Here is a 19,720-nt window from a genome sequence, read left to right as displayed (position 1 = left end):
TGGAGGAGAAAGGGGAGAGATCCACAGAAAAGGGCCTTGGGGGCATCTTGATACACATCCAGTACCTTTCCCTCTCCACATTACCTCTATGACTCACGCACACACTCACACACGTATAAGATGGAAAAAACATAACAAATGTGTCCGTGCACATACGTAATACACACAAACACACCATTCCCACACCAACATCAAACGGCAAAGAAATACACACAACCCACGCACCCGCACTCCCAAACACACACGGTCACACACATAAATAACACCCACAGACACACACACACACACACACACACACACACACACACACCAGAAAGCCACACACAAACACTTAACACGCAGAATCTTCGTGCTCACCAAGGCGGTTGGTTTGTCAGGGGGTTAGAATTTGCATGGCCGGGCAAATTTTCCTTTTGCTAAACTCTAATCAGCTCCTGTATCTCTCAGACACCTGCCCAGCAAAAAAAAAAACCTTAATATGCAAAACACCTTCCCTCCCTCCTCCACTGCTGCAGCTCCTCGGCCAACAGAAGACTTATTCACCTGCCTCTCTCACTCTTGTCCTCTCTGTCTGTCTTCTTGCAAATTTTCACATTTATGTATGCAAATAGGCTGTTCCCCTCAAGCCGGTTTCAACAGACGCTTCCTGGTGCCAGGAGAAGAAGAATGATAGTTTTGTCTGAGATGTGATGGGGAATTTACGCTTCAGACAGAAAAAAGTTTGTCACGGGGAAAGAATGGCTTGTCACCTGTGTTTGGGCAATATGGCATTTTTATTTTTCCTACAGGTTGTTTTGTCAATGTTGTTTTTTATGTCACTCAATTCTTTATAAATACAGTGTCCATCAAAGACGTATAGTACATTTACTAAGACATTTAACATGTTTGTGTAAAAAAAATATGAGCATTTATATTTCTCTACATCTTTAACTTCAAAATGAAAGAAATACCTAAGAATCAAGTCTGTGACGCTGTATGTTTTTGGGATATTTATTTCCATTTCCTGTTGTGGGCGTTGGACTGTTTACTATAAGCAGAGCATAATTTGTATCAAAACAGAAACACACTTCTGAAGGAAAATACACCCTCATACCCAGATCATGGCAAATTAAAACCAAATAAATAGAACACAAAATACTGTCGCTGTCCTTTAATAATGTTCTTCTCACTGTGCCTTCCTTTTACCGTTGGTGGTGTAAAAACCTCAACTTTGTAAATGGTTGTCGGTGAAGAATCATTCTCTTCTTGGTTGAAACTTACTTCTCTCACTAAACAAAAAAAAATGCTCATGAGCGGCTGAACTGAAGGAATCGTGTCATTTTTCTTTGTGCTGCGCTCTGATGGACTTTGGGCTTATTGAGACCTCATATATACAAGTGTCTCTGCCTGCCAGAGACTTTCAACGCCTCCATTAAGAGGGCTGAAGATGGATGTGTGGAAGTGTGTGTGTGAGTGTGTGTGTTTGGGTGCACACACAGGAGCCCCAGTGGACAAATAACGGACAGAGAGAGATAGACGTAAACAGAGAGAAAGAGAGTGAAGCACTTTAAATGTGAGCGCTGCAAAACTCCCACTGCTCGCAAGGGCACTTCTCTCCTGCACGTCATCTCTCTTTCCCCCCCTTCTCTCCTTCTCCCCTTCTTTCTCCCCTTCCCATTCCCCTCGATTCCCTTTCTCCCTCCCTCCCTTCATCGCTTTCTCCTTTGTCTCCGAGCTCTCACCCTCTATCCCCTATCTATCCATCTCCCTCTTCCCCCTCTCCCCCTCTTTCTCTCCCCTTCCTCTCACTAAAACAGTAGGACGCTTAACCTTGATAACAGTGAGATTTTTCCCCCCTCAAAGTGACACACACACACACACACACACACACACACACACACACACACGCACACACACACTGGAGAAGTGCTTTGCCAGCATGCCAGGCCGGTCCAAGGGACGGCTGTACCCTTCGAGGTGAACAGGACACTTGGAAATGCAGCAACAACAAAACACTCACACACACAAACTCGATGCTTCTAACAAACACACACACACACACACACACACACACACATAGACACACACAACCCCAGATCACTCCAGGACCTTCTTAACACAAGCCTTTTAAAGGTCTATTGTCGGCTGACATTGAGAGAGCACTGGCAATCCTGAAACACACTCACTCACACACACACACACACACACACACACACACACACACACACACACACACACACACACACACACACACACACGCACATAGTGGAAAAAGGAGAAGTGTGAAAAATGAAACATATTAAAGGTGAAGTTGCCTGCTGAGAATTTATGATTACAACGCTGGAAGACAAACACATAGACATCTCACCACAGATAGGTAAATGTGGACAGGGAAGTGAAATGCCGTTTCTCAAAAACGCACACACACACACCTACACACACACACACACACACAATACCACTTAGGGGAAATGAACAGTGAGGAAGAAGCAGACGTACGAGGTGTCAGTAAAGTTTCTTCCTCATTGGATGAGCGGTCACTGAATCTCTATATGGCTTAAACCTGTGATGCGTACTTTGGAAAAAAAAACATTTACTGACTAACAAACAACTAACTGCTGTCCAGTCAAAACCATGTGGCTCTAAAATGTAAGTTAAATTGAAGCAGTTGAAAGCCGTTTCTTGAGAGCTTTTCGCAGTACTGATGTACATTATAGTACAGTGCGCCCAGTGCGGCAGGATGTACAGGAGACTTGAACTCAGCATTCAGAGAACAGTCACAGAGAGGACACGGTGAGACGGTGTCACACTACCCGTCTGCATCGCGAGGTATCAGGTGTAACGTTTTTTGATATGGACCGCATTAGCTCTCAGCTCCTCCTCTCACATGCAACGATTTTTTCTTTCTGCATGAATCTGATGAAAAGTGTCGGTGTTTACCTCAAAGTCATTGGCCTTGTTGTAGTGCATGTTGAGGGCTCGGAAGAGCTCGCTGTCGCGGCTGACGCCCAGCTCCTCGACTCCAGTGACTCCGTCGTTGATGGACTGGCGGGCAAACTTCTCCATCTGGATGTAGTAGAACTCCCTGAAGTTGCTGAACCACTTGATCAGCTGGGAGGTGATGCAGCGATTAAACTGTAACGAGAGACGAGGAGGAGTTGGCGTTGCTTAGGTTGTCAGTACTTGTTGGAGAAAAAAAGAAAAGAAATATGAATGAAATCTGTAAATAGTCTTCATGCAGGCAGTGTCGAGTCAGGACTGTCACGTCTAAACCTTATGAAGCCATTGGATTTGAGAAGAAGTGTGGGGATCACAGCGTGCCATTTCACATCAGGGAGTTGCGACGTGAGGCGATAACTTAAAAGGCCGTGAAGAAACCGAGAGGAAGATAAAAGGCGAGAGCAAGAAACAGGTCGTGGAGAGAGGGGTGATAATAGAGACATTAAGTAAGACAGCGAACAAGAAGGGGTGGGGGGGTGAGAGTGTGTGTGGTTCATCCTCCCCACTGGGAGCAGACGTCCCCCCTATCATAACCCTGAGAGTGGAGAGAGAGGTGGAGGAAGAAGGGGTGGGTGGGAGGGGGGGGGGCGAGACCGCAAACACATAATTGACCAGAAAAACGATTAAGTCATCATCTGAAGCGCCCTGGCCCGCAGGGGGCTCAAACATGTACTTAACCCCGTTCACCAATTACACCCTGATTCTCCTCCCCTCTACGCACCTCTCGGGCAGGAAGAAAGGAGAAGAAAAAGAGCACACAAAAAAAGAAAGAGAGGAAAAGACAGAAACGATAAGCGCTGCGGAGAAAGCTGTGGCTATCTGATCTGTGCCGCTCGGCTGGATTCAATAGGGTGAGGTAAACCTATTAAGAGCCTCGGCTGGTCCCAGCTCTTTTTCCGCCTGGTCTCAGCAGTGAAAACACACTGTCTAAACATCCAAACTACGAGATAAGGACCTCAGGGGCTTAGGATAGCTGCCTTGCTCATTCACCATTAAATGCCCCACTACAACCTCTGATCAATCCCCTGAAAGCATACAAATATCACCTCTACGTCTTTCCTCAGTGATTCCCAGAAATGACATCCCATCCATTCCAAAATCTAGCCTGTGAAACCTTGATACCCCTAAGCATCACCCCACACCCTTCATACACACACACACACACACACACACACACACACACACACACACACACACACACACACACACACACGCACACACACAGGCCTTCACTCCTCCCTCCCCTCTGCTCTTTTTGTGGCGCTGGAAGAATGGGGGGACAAAACGCTACTAAACGCTAAGCGGACTGCTCGCTGGGGAGGCAGAGCGGTTTTGACATGGAGATTAGGCTCTGGCTATTGTTCGACAACACAGACACGCACAAACATGTACGCGCACTCTTCGCGATCTGGGATGGAAGTCAAACACACGCAAGCACGTTTGAAGATGGGTGGGCGAGGCAACAGACTGATCGGCAAGTTGACGAATCGCGAGTAGCAAGCGATAGTGTCGGAAACCAAGGTGTGACTAAAGGAGAGGGGCCGGGCCTTTCTGGAACGATCAGCAGATGACATAATGGTGGACTGGAAAAGAATAAGTCCGCTGACATTGTTTGGCTGGGGTCTGAGAGGGTGTATGTGTGTGTGTGTGTGTGTGTGTGAGGGTGTGGGGGGTAAAGTGCAGGGTAAGCATAAATGGGAAAATGAGGGAGGGAGGGAGGAGAGGAGGACGGGTGCAGGTCAGCGCCGTCGGACAATGGGGTTTCGCTGATGGGGGGGTGGGGGGGGGGCAGAAGGTCGGAACGTGAGCAGTCAGCAAGCTGGGGTCGTGACATCGCAGTGTCAAACAAACAAACTACTGACACTTACAAATACATCGGCCGCACAGGGCTATTCTTAAACACACACAATGCAGCAGACAGTCTGAGTGTGACAGCACAAAAACACTATTTCATTTAAGTTGTTAGCGTGGTTTAAGCATTTCCTTTGTGTGTAAGATCGGAACAAGTCGTATTGGGTGTGAATCTGATACATTTGGGGAATTGGCGTCGATCTACACAAGCATGTGTGCATACTTGCATCCGAGCGCGTGCAAGATCGGGCGCTACATACTGAGATTAAAGTCAGTGAAAGAGTTGCCATCGCTCATGCGGGAGACCTTTGGTGTCACTGTAGCAGAGTGACGGATAGATTTGTCATTTGGACAAGGATTACTTTATTATACGGACAGCGCGGGAGAAGATGTATTAGGGCCTGTGCAACTGAACTGAACTGTAGCTCAATCACAGCTCAGGGCACACAAAAGATGCAATATTTACTGTGCATGCAGGTAAATACCCCAAATTACATTATATCTTTAGCACCCAACGCGCTAAGGGACTCAATTTGGGCAAGTCCCCCTGCAGCTAACAGCAGTCTTGGTTCATTAGGTTGCTAGTGGGGGACAGAGACCCCCTGATAGCGGCTAAAGATGAGTGTGTTCAGTGTATAAGGAGGGAATTGGTTCAAAGGAGCACATCACTGCATCTCCTTAATCAGAGCTGGCAGGGGTCAGCCAGCGCAGACATGAGATGCAGCGAGAGAAAAAAAAATGGGTGTTTGAGCATATGCGTGTATAAGGGAGTGTGTGTTTATGTGTGTGTGTGTGTGTGTGTGTGTGTGTGTGTGTGTGTGTGTGTGTGTGTGTGTGTGTGTGTGTGTGTGTGTGTGTGTGTGTGTGAGCGCCTGGCTGAGAGGCAGATGAGAGAGAGACAGCGAGAGCGTGTTTCTCACACTCACACTCAAGAGCCTGTGAAAGGTCAGCGCTTAGTGCTAACAGCACAAGATAGAAAGGAGGGTGCGCACACACACACACACACACACACACACACACACACACACACACACACACGCTGCTCCTGCAAAGGCGCATACTTAAGTCCAGAATGTATTAGTCGCCTGGCAAAAGTATTCAGGCGCTGTGACTGTCAGCAGCAAACTTATCAGCTAATATATTAAAGTGTAGAATAAAATTGGTTTAACCGTTTTGTCTTTTGGTTTGGGATGAAAACGTTTAACTTTTGATCCAATTGTTATTGAAATAAAGTGCGTCTCTTGCCAACACTTTCTCTGACATAGTGGTCAGCGACGGAGCAGAAAGCACACCGATGACCTCAGACTGCAAAGCTACGTCCAGAACAACCGGAGAGGAGAGCAGAAAGACAGAGAAGCCTGGACGGGCCTCCCTCTCTCTCTCTCTCTCTCTCTCTCTCTCTCTCTCTCTCTCTCTCTCTCTCTCTCTCTCTCTCTCTCTCGTAAGCCCCTTCACAGTCATCAGGGCTTTCCAACGTTTCCTGTTTTCGCAGGGGTGAATTGTGGGAGATAATCTCCGGCTGCCTATTGGCTGACTGCACACAAAAAGCGGCCCTGGAAAGCGGGCTTTTGTTACTGCTGCGACTCAAATCCAGCGGCTGGCTTTTCTTTCTCCCCGGCCCCGCCGAGGCACACATACCATGCCACACCATCAGCGAAAAAAAAGAAAAGAGAAGGAATGACATATAGAAAAGGGAAAACCCTCCTGACCTCCGCTACTCCACAGCACATGACTGGCCCAAAAACTGAAGCTTGTCGCTAAAAGAGAAATAGAGAGATAGATTGAGAAGGCAAGATGTGTGTGTCAGCTGTTGTTTGCTCAAGAATGATACATGTATATCTACAATATATATATATATATATATATATATATATATATATATATATATATATATATATATATATATATAAGTCCAAACCCATAATTAATATCCAGTACCCACACTGTATCTCTTTACAAAGGCAATACACTTTGCTGACTTTATTAATTGACTGAATATATTTTTTCAATCTGTGCATTAATCTGTTATAATTAATCCTTTATCAAAACAATATCTGCAATCATAATGAGACGTCTTACAGCTAGAGGGATGATATAGGCGGTCATTAGCAGTACTAACAATGGTATTTTGACAAATCTGTCAAAACATTTCATAAACACCAAAAGTCAAAAAGGTCACAATAGTCTTAAAAGGAGCCTAATCAAGGGGAACAACAGCTACAGCGTTCCTCAGTTATTAGGGCAACCCACTTCCCACGTTCATTAGATTCTTGACAGTCAAGACCTGAATAGTCGAGACCTGATTAGCCTTTAAGACTTTTGTCTGAGGACAGCCACTCGCTAAGAGGCCGCCCTAGCTGCATCTAATTAGATAGTCAGTCTCATTCCCATACATGTCTGTTAACTTCCAGCTTGAGACTATTGTCCTCTACTGAAAACAAAAACAAACTAATGTGCCTCATAATCTCCTTAACTATCTTGACCTTGTTTAAGTATCTGATGAGGCCACCAAGAAGAGGTCACCTCCTTGGGAGCGATTAGTCACTGAAACTGAAAGTGAAATAGAAATAGTTTCTGAATTGTTCAACAGCAAATAACATAAACGTTAAATCAATGAGATGCTATATTATTGAGGACTTTTGTAACAAATCAACATTCACATTTGTCGTATACCCGCTTTGCCAATGTGTAACCTTCCTTTTCAACCCGGCCAATAATGTGCTCAGAGAAAAAAATCATATGACCCTATGATTGGTAGCGACAGCAGCGAAGAGGGGGCAGCTGGGAAAAAGGGGGAACTTTTATCTTCTGATTTGAATAAGATGGCCTGGATATGTCACAGTGTTTACCCCTCCGTATGGTCCGAGAGGACACGAAACAACAACACGAACGAACGCGGTCGCCCACACTACAACAGCTATTGTGTTGTTGTTCTTGTTTTTTTTGTGCAGCTTACATATTGTGCTTTGTTTTCAATATTTCCTTCATTAAAATCCCAGTAGAGCTAACGCTCATCCTTGCTATGTTCCCTAAACGGACTCTTTCAACCCTCCCTTCCAAACCATCCTCCCTACACCTGCTCAGATAACCACTCCTCCGTCTCTAGGCTCCATCCTCCTCTCTGCCCTCTCTATCCCTCTATTACTCATCCCGCTAATACTCATAGTCTCTTCAGCTCCCTCATGTAAACCCATTCAACTTCCTCTTCCTTCATCTTTTGCATAAAGCCATAACTTAGTGAGGGAAAGGGCCTAGCTTCACTGCAACTGAAGCTAGCACATCACACTAAATAAATCAAACGCCCCCCTTTAAAGCAGGTGCCTTTACAAATGTACAGAAAACCGAGGCAACAGAGTGTAATCTTTACACTTACGCAAAATAAGTTACCATCTCAATAAGATGAAGGTACAAAGGAGTTTGGAAATACCTGAACAGAGACAGTAGTGTGAATTAAAAAGGAAGATAATGGCAAAGGTTATAAACTAAAACAAGGGTTGAAGAGGAAGAACATGTTTGACTTACCTTGACATCAGAGAAGAACATCTTGAGCATATTAGAGCTCGGGTAGCGGGTGTAGAAAAACATGAGCTTGGCTTTCTTCAGATGGTTGGGGGAGAGACCCTCTTGGATCTGGAAATAGCTCCCATTAAGGAAATTAACAGTTTTTTGGAGGGAAACAACAAACGGTAGATCAAGCAAATGTAGCTAATGATGTTAGCACAAAAACAATATGTCCGTGCTAATAATTGGCTGTACAATTGGCAAGACATCCTCATTTGGATGATGGCTAACCAAATTTCCTTTCAGGCATGAATGCAGGGCTGCTGGAGGGGGGGCTGAAGACGGTGCACCAAAGCAAAACCATTTGCTTGCAATTAGCATCGTCCGTATCAGGTGTGAGAGCGTCACGGTAAATAAAACGCTGGCCAGCACTACAGCCGACGCTTTTACATAAGGAGGCTCATTTCACAGTCAAAGCAAGCAAACGCCTTTGCCTACACCCCGTGCTAACCTCCACCCAAAAAAAGGAAGAAGAAAAAAGGAGACATTTGCATATCACAGACAAAGACAGCAGTTAACGCCAGTGACGGGCAAGAAGGCCTAATGGCTTGGCGACAACTCATGCCAAGCCTGAATATGACTGTTTGATATTGGCTTCATATCAGTGACAAAACAAGGTCCAGGAGATAGTCCCAAACCCCGGCCCAAGCAACATGAAAAACCCTCTTGCATAGGCCATATTCAAATACATGTCAGAGGCCTCGTCTTCCTAATGGATCGCCTGGATTGAACAGCAGAGAGGATGGAGATGGGCTGGTGGGGGCACCTTGAGGGATAGTATGGTTCCAACCTTCAATTACATCCCCCTCCTCCTCCCTCTGCTCCACCCCTGCCCCCCAGCCTCGCTGCCGCTGCCAAACCCTTGGAGGAGCAAAAGAAGGAGGAGGAGAAGGAGAAGAGGGGCTCTGAGGCTTTGGGCTCAGCCAGTGATGGGGGGGACTGAAACACATCTGCGCCACTGAACGGCCCAAGCCATTTCCATGGTGAATTAACGGCCGTATAATGCATCTGATAATATCAATCTGGAGGATAAGACATTGAAAAGGGAACGGGGAAAAAGGGGCGGGCTGCATGTTAAAAACCGCAGGCTGTTTCAACAAGGGTTTTCATCAAGCAGAAACAAGACAGGCCTTTAAATTACACAGAAGATACGGCCCCAAGTTTTCATGAAGACTGTTTACACTCCAGTGGACAAAATACATCGCTTGACATTATTTATGATCTACAGGGGTGGCTGTGATCGTTAAAATCAGTCAAGTGTCCAGATGTAGCTGTAACTATAGAGTGGGAAGAAGGCATCAGCTGCTCGATTGGATTGCCCTTGGCCTCAGGGTTACACAGCAAAGCCAGCAAATACTGAACCACACTGGGTTTGGCTCCTTAAAAACCCTGTCTACTTTGTCTGATTCAGCGAGAGAGAGGGAGAGAGAGAGACTTAGTTGTATACGCAGCAAGGGTCTTGTGGGGGAAACCCTGGCAGACTGGTGTTACTCTGTCAGGCCTGGCCAAAAGAGCAGCACTTCACTCTCCACACCACACCATCTGCTCCAAGTGGAGGGGATACAATGGATCCTCAGACAGAAAGAGGGAGGGACAGAAAAAGAGAGCTCTTTTTGAGTAAGGCAAGGTGGGATTTGTTTACTGTGAGAGCTGCACACTTACACTTAGATTAATTTGTTTTCGCTTTTTCAATTAGGATTAGCATTGCTTTCCTCTTATCACTGAAATTAAAAATGATTTTAAAACAAAGACGTAGAGGTTTTACCTCCCCAGCAATAAACACAATATCACCTCCCTTCAGACGACAATTAAGAAGCTTCATATCTCCTTATGAGGCATTTTCATCTCTAATTCACTCACAGCTTGCAAATGTAATTGTTATTGGACTTAGGGGTGGCGTGCAAGGCTATTATTTTGTCATGATGGTGCACTCATACCAGGTGGCCCACTGTTCCACTGCCACATCTGACAAGACATCATCATTCTCACAACACATCCCCAAAACCCAAAGTCATGAGAGGAAAATAGCTGCTCCACTTCCTAATTCCAGGTGTAAGGACAAGAATATTTGGAGTCGGACTGAGAACAAATGAGGAAATTGATAGCAGCCATCTGCTCCACAACGCTGCAGAGAGCTGGTGAACTTGAACACACCTCGCAAAATGTCTGACAAGCTGTCTCTGGCTCCTGAGGCTCCGGGAAAAAAAGCTACAGAATTATAAAACAATTCTACGTCAATGTAACGCGCCATAAACCGAGAGAGTAGAAATGCAAATAAACTGAATGTCATACTAATTATAAATAAAATGAACAAAGCTCTGTCGTGTAAGAGTCAAAGTTTTTAAACCTGTGATGAAATGAAAAATAAAAGATTAAAAAAAAGTGTAACTGTTGTTCTGTCTTTTCTTTCCATTTAGGGGAGTACATCTGTTAAACCCTGAATTTATAAATGCTACAATGAAAGCCACAGCATCTGGCATGTGTGGTTATTGTTTGATTGTTTTCTACTTTCTCTCAGTCTCTGTATGTCTCTCTCTCCCTTTTCTCTTTTCATCCCTCCATCGGGAGCCTGTAGAAGCAAAGGATTATGGATCTCTGGAAAGCGTTCACCCTTGGGTCAGAAGACAAGACAAGGCGAGGTAATGAAAGATAAACAGCTCGCTGCAAACACCTGTTAACGTCTGCTTCAAAGAAAAGACAGGGAGGAGGGGGGTTTGCAGGGAGGGAAAACAAAAAAAGAAGTATTTGGCTGCCAAGCAACAGCCGAAGGGCCCCCCGGGCTGTTGACAGATCTTTATGAAATGAAAAAAAGGGAAAAGAAACGACAATGATTGTGGGCCTTTTACAACAGCGATGGATGATAAGAGGAACACAAGAGAAAACACAAGCAATCATAAATATACATCTTTACTGAGTCCTGAGGCGAACCTTTTGTGACACACACACACACACACACACACAAAGACCCACACACACACAAACACGCGCACACACACTCGGAGAAAGGCTAGGCGCTCAGGTACTTACAACCGCAAAGATAAGGCATCCAAAGTTTTTTAACATGAATATTAATTGAACTAATAATGCCCCAACAGGTAAAGACTGATGGATTCAATTCTTAAGCATGTAATGCATGTTAATGACTTGAAGACAAAGCTTTTTAAGGACAACCAGTGTGACGTGAATCAAACTTTCATAAGGGTTAAGAGGTGTTGAATGCTGAGGAACTAAGAAGGTATGAGGAAACAGAGAAGGGACTGAATGTATCTGTTTAAGCTATTAGTCCTGAGTCCCCGGGGGATTCAATTTGAGCCTCCCATAGGGGATAGTTTCTTTATCCGAAGGGCATGATTGGGGCGCACTGGGGTTAAACTATAAGGGAGGCTATATAACACCATTGTGTGCCAAGTTTCAGGACGCTATCTCCCTCCTTCTTTCAGGCCATTTTTATAAAAAGGAATTGGGGCAGTAAATGTCGCGGGGACCTAATCTTCGTGAGTAAGTGATATGTGACAAGAGAGCTTTTAAAGCACTTAGGATTGGCAATGGAAGAAAAGGTTGAACGATGCTGTGAGAAGGAAGAGGTATGAGTATAAAAATAAATACAACAATGCAGTACAATGGATAAGAGAACAGCAGTGGGAGGAAAAGTGATTCATCAACAATTTCTCAGTTTCTTAGGCTAGTTTCAAACAGGCTGAAAAAGATTTGATTTTTTAACTCTTTGTGGTTCAGATGCAATGTTTCACATCTGTCTCTACAGGGGATTACCACCTGAAATCATTTTATCTGGCTTCCACACACATGAGCTGGTCTCAACTGGACCACGTCTTTAAAACATCACGATCACTGTCAAACACATTCACATATTATGGTCTTTCAACTCCCCCAAAACCCTTTTTTTTGTTAAAAGGATACATTGCTGCCTGAGTAAGGCGAGATGTCAGCCATGTCCTGGAGGTCACTGCACTCGGACTTGATTAGGGAGAGGGAGAGCTCGGCTGTGCTACCAGGGTGCGACGGTGAACAAGAGCGATGGTGGTGCCCCATATGATGGTGAGCTGATGCCATCTTGGTCCTCAGGCTGGTGGTCTCCCGGGACAGGTCCATGGAGTCTGGAGAGGAACGGTCTTTGCCTGGGTAGCCACCCGTGGGCCCACCGAGGGGACTCTGGAAAGGGTAGCCCATGAGAGGCAGCGGAAAAGGGTGTCTAAAGGATGGGGGGCTGAAGCCCATGGAGGCAGAGAGTGAGGAAGGGTGCAGGACGGGGTGGTGGTGCCCGCCATGGGCACCCACAGCTGAGGACTGGTGGTGGTGGTGGTGGTGGTGCTCACTGGGTGTCTTCCTCACGATTAAGGGTAATGCCTCAGTTTGGTCATTGGTGGGACCTGGCATCCCAGGCATGCTGGTGAAGGAGTCTAAAGGATTGGGAATGATGACATCGCCGAAGCACTGCAGCCTCTGGTTGGCGGTGTGGAAGTTGTGGTTGTCTCCATTGACAGTGGTTGGAAATCTTTCAGGAGGCATGGAAAGTGAGGGAAAGGCTTGCTGGGGTGTAGGGCGTGGAGGCTTGGCAAACACTTTAACCACTGTGTCCACCACCTGGGTCATGGCTGAATTGAGTTCCTGCTTCAGTGTTTCTGCCAGCTGTTTACCTTCGGCGTGCATGGAGGAGGCTGGAGCTCCCTGTCCTTTGCTCCGGCTGAGTCCCTCTCTTCTTGGCTTCTCCCTGCCTGCGAGCAAGGCCTGTTCCTGAAGCAGGGCCCGCGCCCTGTCCAGGAAATGGCCTGGGTCCAGGTCAGACATCTCATTGTCAGAGCGCAAGTCATCTCCACCCCGGTCATCGCCGCCGGTATCAGACCTGGCTGGGCTATCTTCGGAAATGTTTCCTATGTCATTGTTGAGCTCATTGTGGAGGTCGTTGTGTTCTGAGTCGTCGGTTGAGTCGTAGATCTGAAAGAACTTCTCCTGCAGCTGACGTAGCTGTTTCTGCATGTCCTCCAGCTGCAGTTTCAGTTGCCGCCGCTCCTCCTGCTTCTGCTCCTTCCTCTGGCACACCAGCTGGGTGAAGCTCTGTTGCTGCTGCTGAGGCAGACGCTGCTTACGCTTGTTCTCTCGGCTGCTACTGCTGCAAACCTCGCCTCCCCGTGGGCTGCTGGGGGCCAGCTGCTGAGACTGAGGGGGTGGGCAGTCTAGATCGATCTCTTGGTCTCCATCCATGTCATGGTCACGCTCATGACGGGAGGCAGCAGGTATCACCACACTGGGTGAGTGGCTCATACCACGTATAATGTTCTCTACACGGGCTCGCTTGGCACGCAGATGTTCATCATTGAGACGTTCAATGTCAAAGGTGGCTAGGCCAGGACGACCAAAGGGTGACAAGCACTCTTGAGGGGTGCTGTCATGGGAGGAGTTACTGCAGGCGTCCTCCTGGGGAGCATCTGAACTTGCATTGGAGAGCCCTGATCCGGGGAAGCCGAGATCCCCTCTATCACCCCTGTCCCCTCTTTCTCCCCTCTCAGGTCCTCCTCCATTTTTAGCCATGTTATTCTTGAGAAGCTGAGAGATAATAGTGGTGCCAGGGAAGGGCATCATAGTGTCCTCGTACGAGTTGGCCCTCTTCAGTAGCTTTCGGAGTACATTGGACTTGGATTCAGTGTCGCTGGCTGACACAATGCCAGGTCCACCATGTGGCTGCACTACAGAGCACTCCATGGAGTCAGTGTCTGATCCGTGGTGAGAGTGGGAGCTCAGAGAGTTCATGGCACTGAAAATGGCTGCTTTGGCGCGGGCAATGTTATCAGTGGTTGTCGTTGTGGCTGCTGCGGAGGAGGAGGCTGTGCTGCCCACGGTCCTCTTAACACCAATGTCCACACGTCTTCGCTTGGTCTGTCTGTTCAGGAGGGATTCGCTGTCATGGTCCGGCATCACGGGCTGCTGCTATTGGGCCATATCCCGCAAACCAGGATCAAATCCTCTGAGTACCTGTGGGCAAAAAAATTCACAAACATGACTCACCTAAGAGAAAAGATATTTTCCGAATCTAAGTCAGAATATGTCCATGACAATTTCAACAAAAATCTTCATTAAACAGAGAAGCTTGATAGTATTTGATGGACTGAAACAATCAAAATCTATCCACCTCAAGAGACTTGCATTAGTCAACATTATGGATACAAACAGAAGAGTTCTGTCTCAAGCCAGCAGGCAATACCTCCACATATGTTTCTTAGAGGACGGCCACATCCATGATTACATTTAGGCAGTGTGGACCAGTGGCAGAGGGGTAAGGGGAAGAATTAGGCCTTGGCTCGACATTCCAGGGCAAAGTCCTACATTTTATCCCGTCCCCTGTTACACGCCGCGCGGCACTGAACCAGTTCCCACGGAACACAAAGCTGCATAAAATTATGATAATTACTTAAGTACATGTCCTCATTTCCATTTTTGTGCAGAGTGAGCCAACATAGGATCTATTAATTCTCAAAATAAAACAAAAATAAATAGGGTTAAGAGTAATTAAAAAAAAGAAGAAGCAGTTTACAAGGAGAGGCAATGCCGTTATATTTCTTTTATTAAATCCTGTTACGTAGTAACTCGTCAATTCAACACAATATTGTCATTTTAAACCATGTTTACACATTGTGTAATTTTAAAATGCAAGTCCTGTGTTCACACTAATCAATATGGCCATCATATCTTAAGCAATAGGGAGGGTGACACATAAAAGAAACACAAAATAAGCCTATTGATTTTCGTGCCAGCGTGAGCTCACTTCTGTGTTTTTTGTTTGTCTTTTCATCTGGCAAGGGCAGTTAATTCTGCTCAAATGAATAGGTCACAAGGGTCAACTCTGGCAAGGAGCAACTTAAAGCGCTCTTACAAAAACCCTAATGCCCCTCTGAAAGCAAAACGTTTTGTCAGTACAGGCCTGCATCAATACTGCTATGTAAGCACCGGTGGCAGTGTCTTAGTCAGAGCCATATCAGATGCTTCCAATCTCAAATTTAGTGATAACATCAGAAACGATTTAAACTGTATGATTTTCTTGGTCAAATTCATACATTTAAAAACCTCAGAAATATATAATTTTGTTTTAATGTCTTCTTAACAGTATAAAAGTGTCAAAAGTGGTGCAACAATTTACATGTTTCTTTCTACAGTCTTCAGGAAAACACCAGTCCTTTTTAAGACTCACAGTGGATTCGTAATATATATATATATATATATATATATATATATATATATATATATATATATATATATATATATATATATATATATATATATAAGAATATATTAAGAATTATTTATTGGACTTTAATTTTACAGATTGCAAATATACTGAAATATTACTTCAATTTAAGCAAACTGAAAGATAGCTTTGTCACTAAACTATAAACATTAGATTTTTTTTCTTCATTTTTACAGAACGGTCAAATGACTGATATACGTGTGACTCATACATTTCGTTTTGCTCTGACATTCTTCGACAAAAGCCAAGAAATGGCGACAAATTTGAAGGCTTAGTTTCAGTGTGGACAAGCAGCAGGAAAAACTGAACTCCAGTGAGACTTTAAAACATTCCCTTTATCTGATTATTTTCTTGTTCTGACTAAAAATGTTTTATCATCTTTAAACGATCACTGCAGGTTCAAAGTAATTTGAAAATAAAAAAGAAGAAAAAATAACACTCTACACACACACACACACACACACACACACACACACACACACACACACACACACACGCACACACACTACACAAACAAACACACACACACAGACACACACAACTTTGCTGTTGGCTTTGTTTGAACTGTGTGTTGTGATGGATGCACAGTGGCAGATCTTTCACTCTGAAAGTAACATTTTGTAAACTGACAAGATTAAAAAAATAATCATAATTTACCCTATAAACAGGCTCGGTTAAATGTTGTTCCCCTTATTGAACTGAAACCGGTATTTTAAAATGAAACTATTTTGATAAATGGCTTTGGCCCAATTCTTGACAGTCACATCAGCAGTTGAGACAAGACGTGATATATCTCCCAAAAAAACTGACTTGACTTGATCGCCTCAGGACCTTAACAATGAGCTTGAAATAGTCACTAGCACCTGTCTTTTCCGACGGAGCACCTGTCTCCCATTGCCCATGCGCACTCTCTCGCTCTCTTTCTCTCTCGTGCAAAACCTTTCAACAATTTAAAGCGATGAACTACACACATAAACAACGCGCTATAGATGTTCATTTGAACTCTTAAAGATATTTGCCGTATTCCTTTAAACTGCTTCTTCACGTGAAACCCATTGTCATTTAAAAAGTCTTAACCTTTAACCTTCAAACCTTTCGGGTGAAAAGAAACAAACATAAGAAATCAACAAATGAAGTCCGGGTTTGAAACTTGGCTTAAATTCAAATAAGAGTTGTTGTAAGTTTTAGTAGTTCAACAGCAACATGGACATTATAAGACGATAAAAGAGATCGGACTGTTTCTTTGCTTATTTGCTGGTCAGTGGACAAAACATCACAACCTCGGAGAGATTGAGTTGCGTTCACTTACAACAATACACCGGCAGCTTTTTAACCACAATGCTACAAAAGTGCTGCCTCGGAAGACAGACACCGAAATGACAAAAGAGGACGACTGACAAGCGTAAAGGACTTAAATAAAATAAAAAAAGGTATACGAAAGAGGTAAAAAAAAAAAAAATGTAGCCCACAGGACAAAGACAATACGAGGAAACTGCAAATTCACGGTTTCCAACACCCACTGAAGATGTCACGCAGATAAATCTCAGTTCCCGTCTACAATCGCGTTTCCAAAAACCAACTTCTAACTTACTTGTGAAAGTTGCAAATCAACTTGATCTCCGCTCTGATGAGGATGGTTGGGGCTACCGTCCGCAAACCGTCCTCGCAATATAACACGGGCTGCTCACGCAACTCGTACCACACATCGCGGTGCGGGGGACGAAACACAACAGATCATGTCGTACAGATATCATTAGCTGTTGATCACCAAAATAATTTCCCCCCGGTTATTATGTTTGATTTGTTTATTATTTAGTTGTCCGCCCACCGTTCAGCAGGCGAGGCAGAACCAGAACAGGAGAGGGAGGTATCCGAGGACAAGGTTACTTACCCTTTGGATGAAGAGGGGACAACCTGAAGTCCGACGGCAAAAACAAAACAAAAAATAACGAGAAGAAAAACGCAGAGCTCGGCGGATTGTTCGGCACTGGGATATAACAATTTATCAAAGAAGGGAGAGCTGAAATAAAGTCAGCGGCACGAGCGAAAGGACCGAAACAGGAAAACTATAGAAGATGAAAAAGAGCTCTTGCACGGCGGTCTCTCCCTCTATCCTCTGCTGTGACTAAAAGAGTGAGAGACATAGAGAGAGTACAAGAGAGCGAGAGAGAGAGCGAGAGAGCGAGAGAGAGAGAGAGACTGCGTGTGTGGGTCTCCGAGGCGCACTGGATGCAGAGAGCACTGGATGCTGGAGCGCTCCTCCGCCACTAAGATTCACTTTAAGACGCGGCTGAAGGAAACAGGAAGACGTGCGCGTCACGAGCGGCGTGATGTAACTGTCGCTGCCCACCAATAAGAAGCGTCCGTCCGGTCCGGAGAACAACGCACTGAACTTGACCAGAGAATGGGACTTGAGCATGCAACTAAAGGGAGAGAGAGAGAGAAAGGAAAAAAGGAAATACCACTCTTACTAATCCATTTCTTCCTAAATCACCGACTGCGCGAGTAAGAATCATTACGCACTTTGACATTAGGGCTATACACTAAAAGCCGCAATAAAACACATTAATTAATCCCATATTCATGTCTTGAAGGGGAGGGTTTCTATACTAAATGGTTAAGTGTCAGTTTGATTCTATGAGATTTAAAACAACGCGTGAATACTTTTAGAAAGACATTTGAATGAGAACATTTTCTCCATAATAACTGCTAAGGAAATTCATGTATTTGGTATACAGTGAACTTATCTCTGTTGTATATTTATTTACTATATTTTTTTAATATGTCTTTTAAAGATGAATGCAGCATTACGTGAGTTGTTAAGGCAGAAAGCGTTTTATTGCAAATGTTTACAGACGTCTACCAGCCTTCCTCTTGGCAGTAAAAGTCTAAATTGACAGTCGATTTTACAAGAGAAACGACTTTTTAAACGCGCGTGTAAATGCATGTTTCCATTGTGTGTATGTTGTATTCCAGCTCAGTCATTTGTAATGATTACCAACTTTTTATTTTGATCTTTGAATATGTTTTAATAACGACGCTGAGCGCGTTTCAATTTTAAATATCAGTATACACTTCTTTTTCCTTTTTTTTTTTTGCAACTACATTTGGACTTCTCAAAGGGAATAGCAGTCGTGGGTCACTTGGGAATAGGAGGTTCAAAGTGGCATGTAGAGATATTTTACGTGCAGACTTTCCTCATTGGCTGCAGTAAAGTTAAACGTATGAACAAGCAAAGCAGCACAGAAGCTTGCAGCTTTGCTTTGGAATTCAGATTATCCAGGGAAGCCAATATCTGAAGAGAGCTAAACGTCTCTTTGTGAAACGCTCAGTTAAGAGCCGAATATCATCATGAAACGTCTGTCACTCGGATCCGCAGTCTGCTACTGACCAAAAAAAAAACGTGCGTAAAGACTGCACTGTCATCCAAACATATTATCAAGTTAACTGTAAATGAAAACAAAAAATAAACACCCTAGTGTTTTTATTTTAGTGAATTATTAGATTGTTTTCTCCCTTTGAAACTCCGCCACCTGTACGGCTGAACCCTACGGACACTGACATCTGATCCTTTCCACAGAAAAACCTGCTCGACGCTTCTGATTTATGGAATGATGACGGCAGCGCGTCCTCGTGCATACACACATTTGATATTTGTGATCACACCGCAGTGTTGCGCTCTGCAAATATATTTAGACTTCGATCTTTACAACAGGTGTATACACACATTGTTTAGTGATGTTATTTGGAAATGCGCGCAATAAAATCTATCTCTACGAAAGATAATTATTTTATCATCGACACATGCATCCGCTTTAGCTGTGTTTCTGCAATTAGAGAAGAAAGCTTAAGCTTTGTATTAAAGCACATGCAATAAATTACATACTCGCTTATTTTATAAACCCATATAAGAATTACAAACATAAATATATATACACATTTTTTTAATCATTATTAGTGATGAATCCCTCTGTCAATTTGTTGAAGCCAGAAAAGAAGAAAGTTATTAATGCACTATTATTTTAGATCGTCGTGCTTTTCTTTCTTCTCTTTTCACGTAGGATTCATTTG

The 19,720-nt window shown here is 44.4% G+C and overlaps 1 protein-coding gene across 1 annotated transcript in view; it reads right to left on the bottom strand.

Annotated features, from left to right (window-relative positions):
- Positions 1-17,835, bottom strand: part of LOC137786007 (prospero homeobox protein 1-like) — a 32,215-nt gene extending 14,380 nt beyond the window's left edge. The window contains exons 1-4 of the mRNA XM_068577594.1: positions 17,541-17,835; positions 12,310-14,379; positions 8,353-8,460; positions 2,920-3,114 (exon numbers count right to left, since the gene is read on the bottom strand). Of these exons, the coding sequence (XP_068433695.1) occupies positions 2,920-3,114; positions 8,353-8,460; positions 12,310-14,322 (2,316 nt within the window). The 5' untranslated portion in view covers positions 14,323-14,379; positions 17,541-17,835. The remainder of the gene's footprint in view (positions 1-2,919; positions 3,115-8,352; positions 8,461-12,309; positions 14,380-17,540) is intronic.
- Between the last annotated feature and the right edge of the window lie 1,885 nt (positions 17,836-19,720).

Source organism: Clinocottus analis, unplaced genomic scaffold (genome assembly GCF_023055335.1).
Source record: "Clinocottus analis isolate CAN_PGR_092001 unplaced genomic scaffold, fCliAna1.0.p SCAF_15, whole genome shotgun sequence".
In the NCBI taxonomy this organism is placed as follows: Eukaryota; Metazoa; Chordata; class Actinopteri; order Perciformes; family Cottidae; genus Clinocottus; species Clinocottus analis.
Note: the sequence above shows the minus strand (reverse complement) of the source record. Positions and strands in the feature narration are given on the sequence as shown.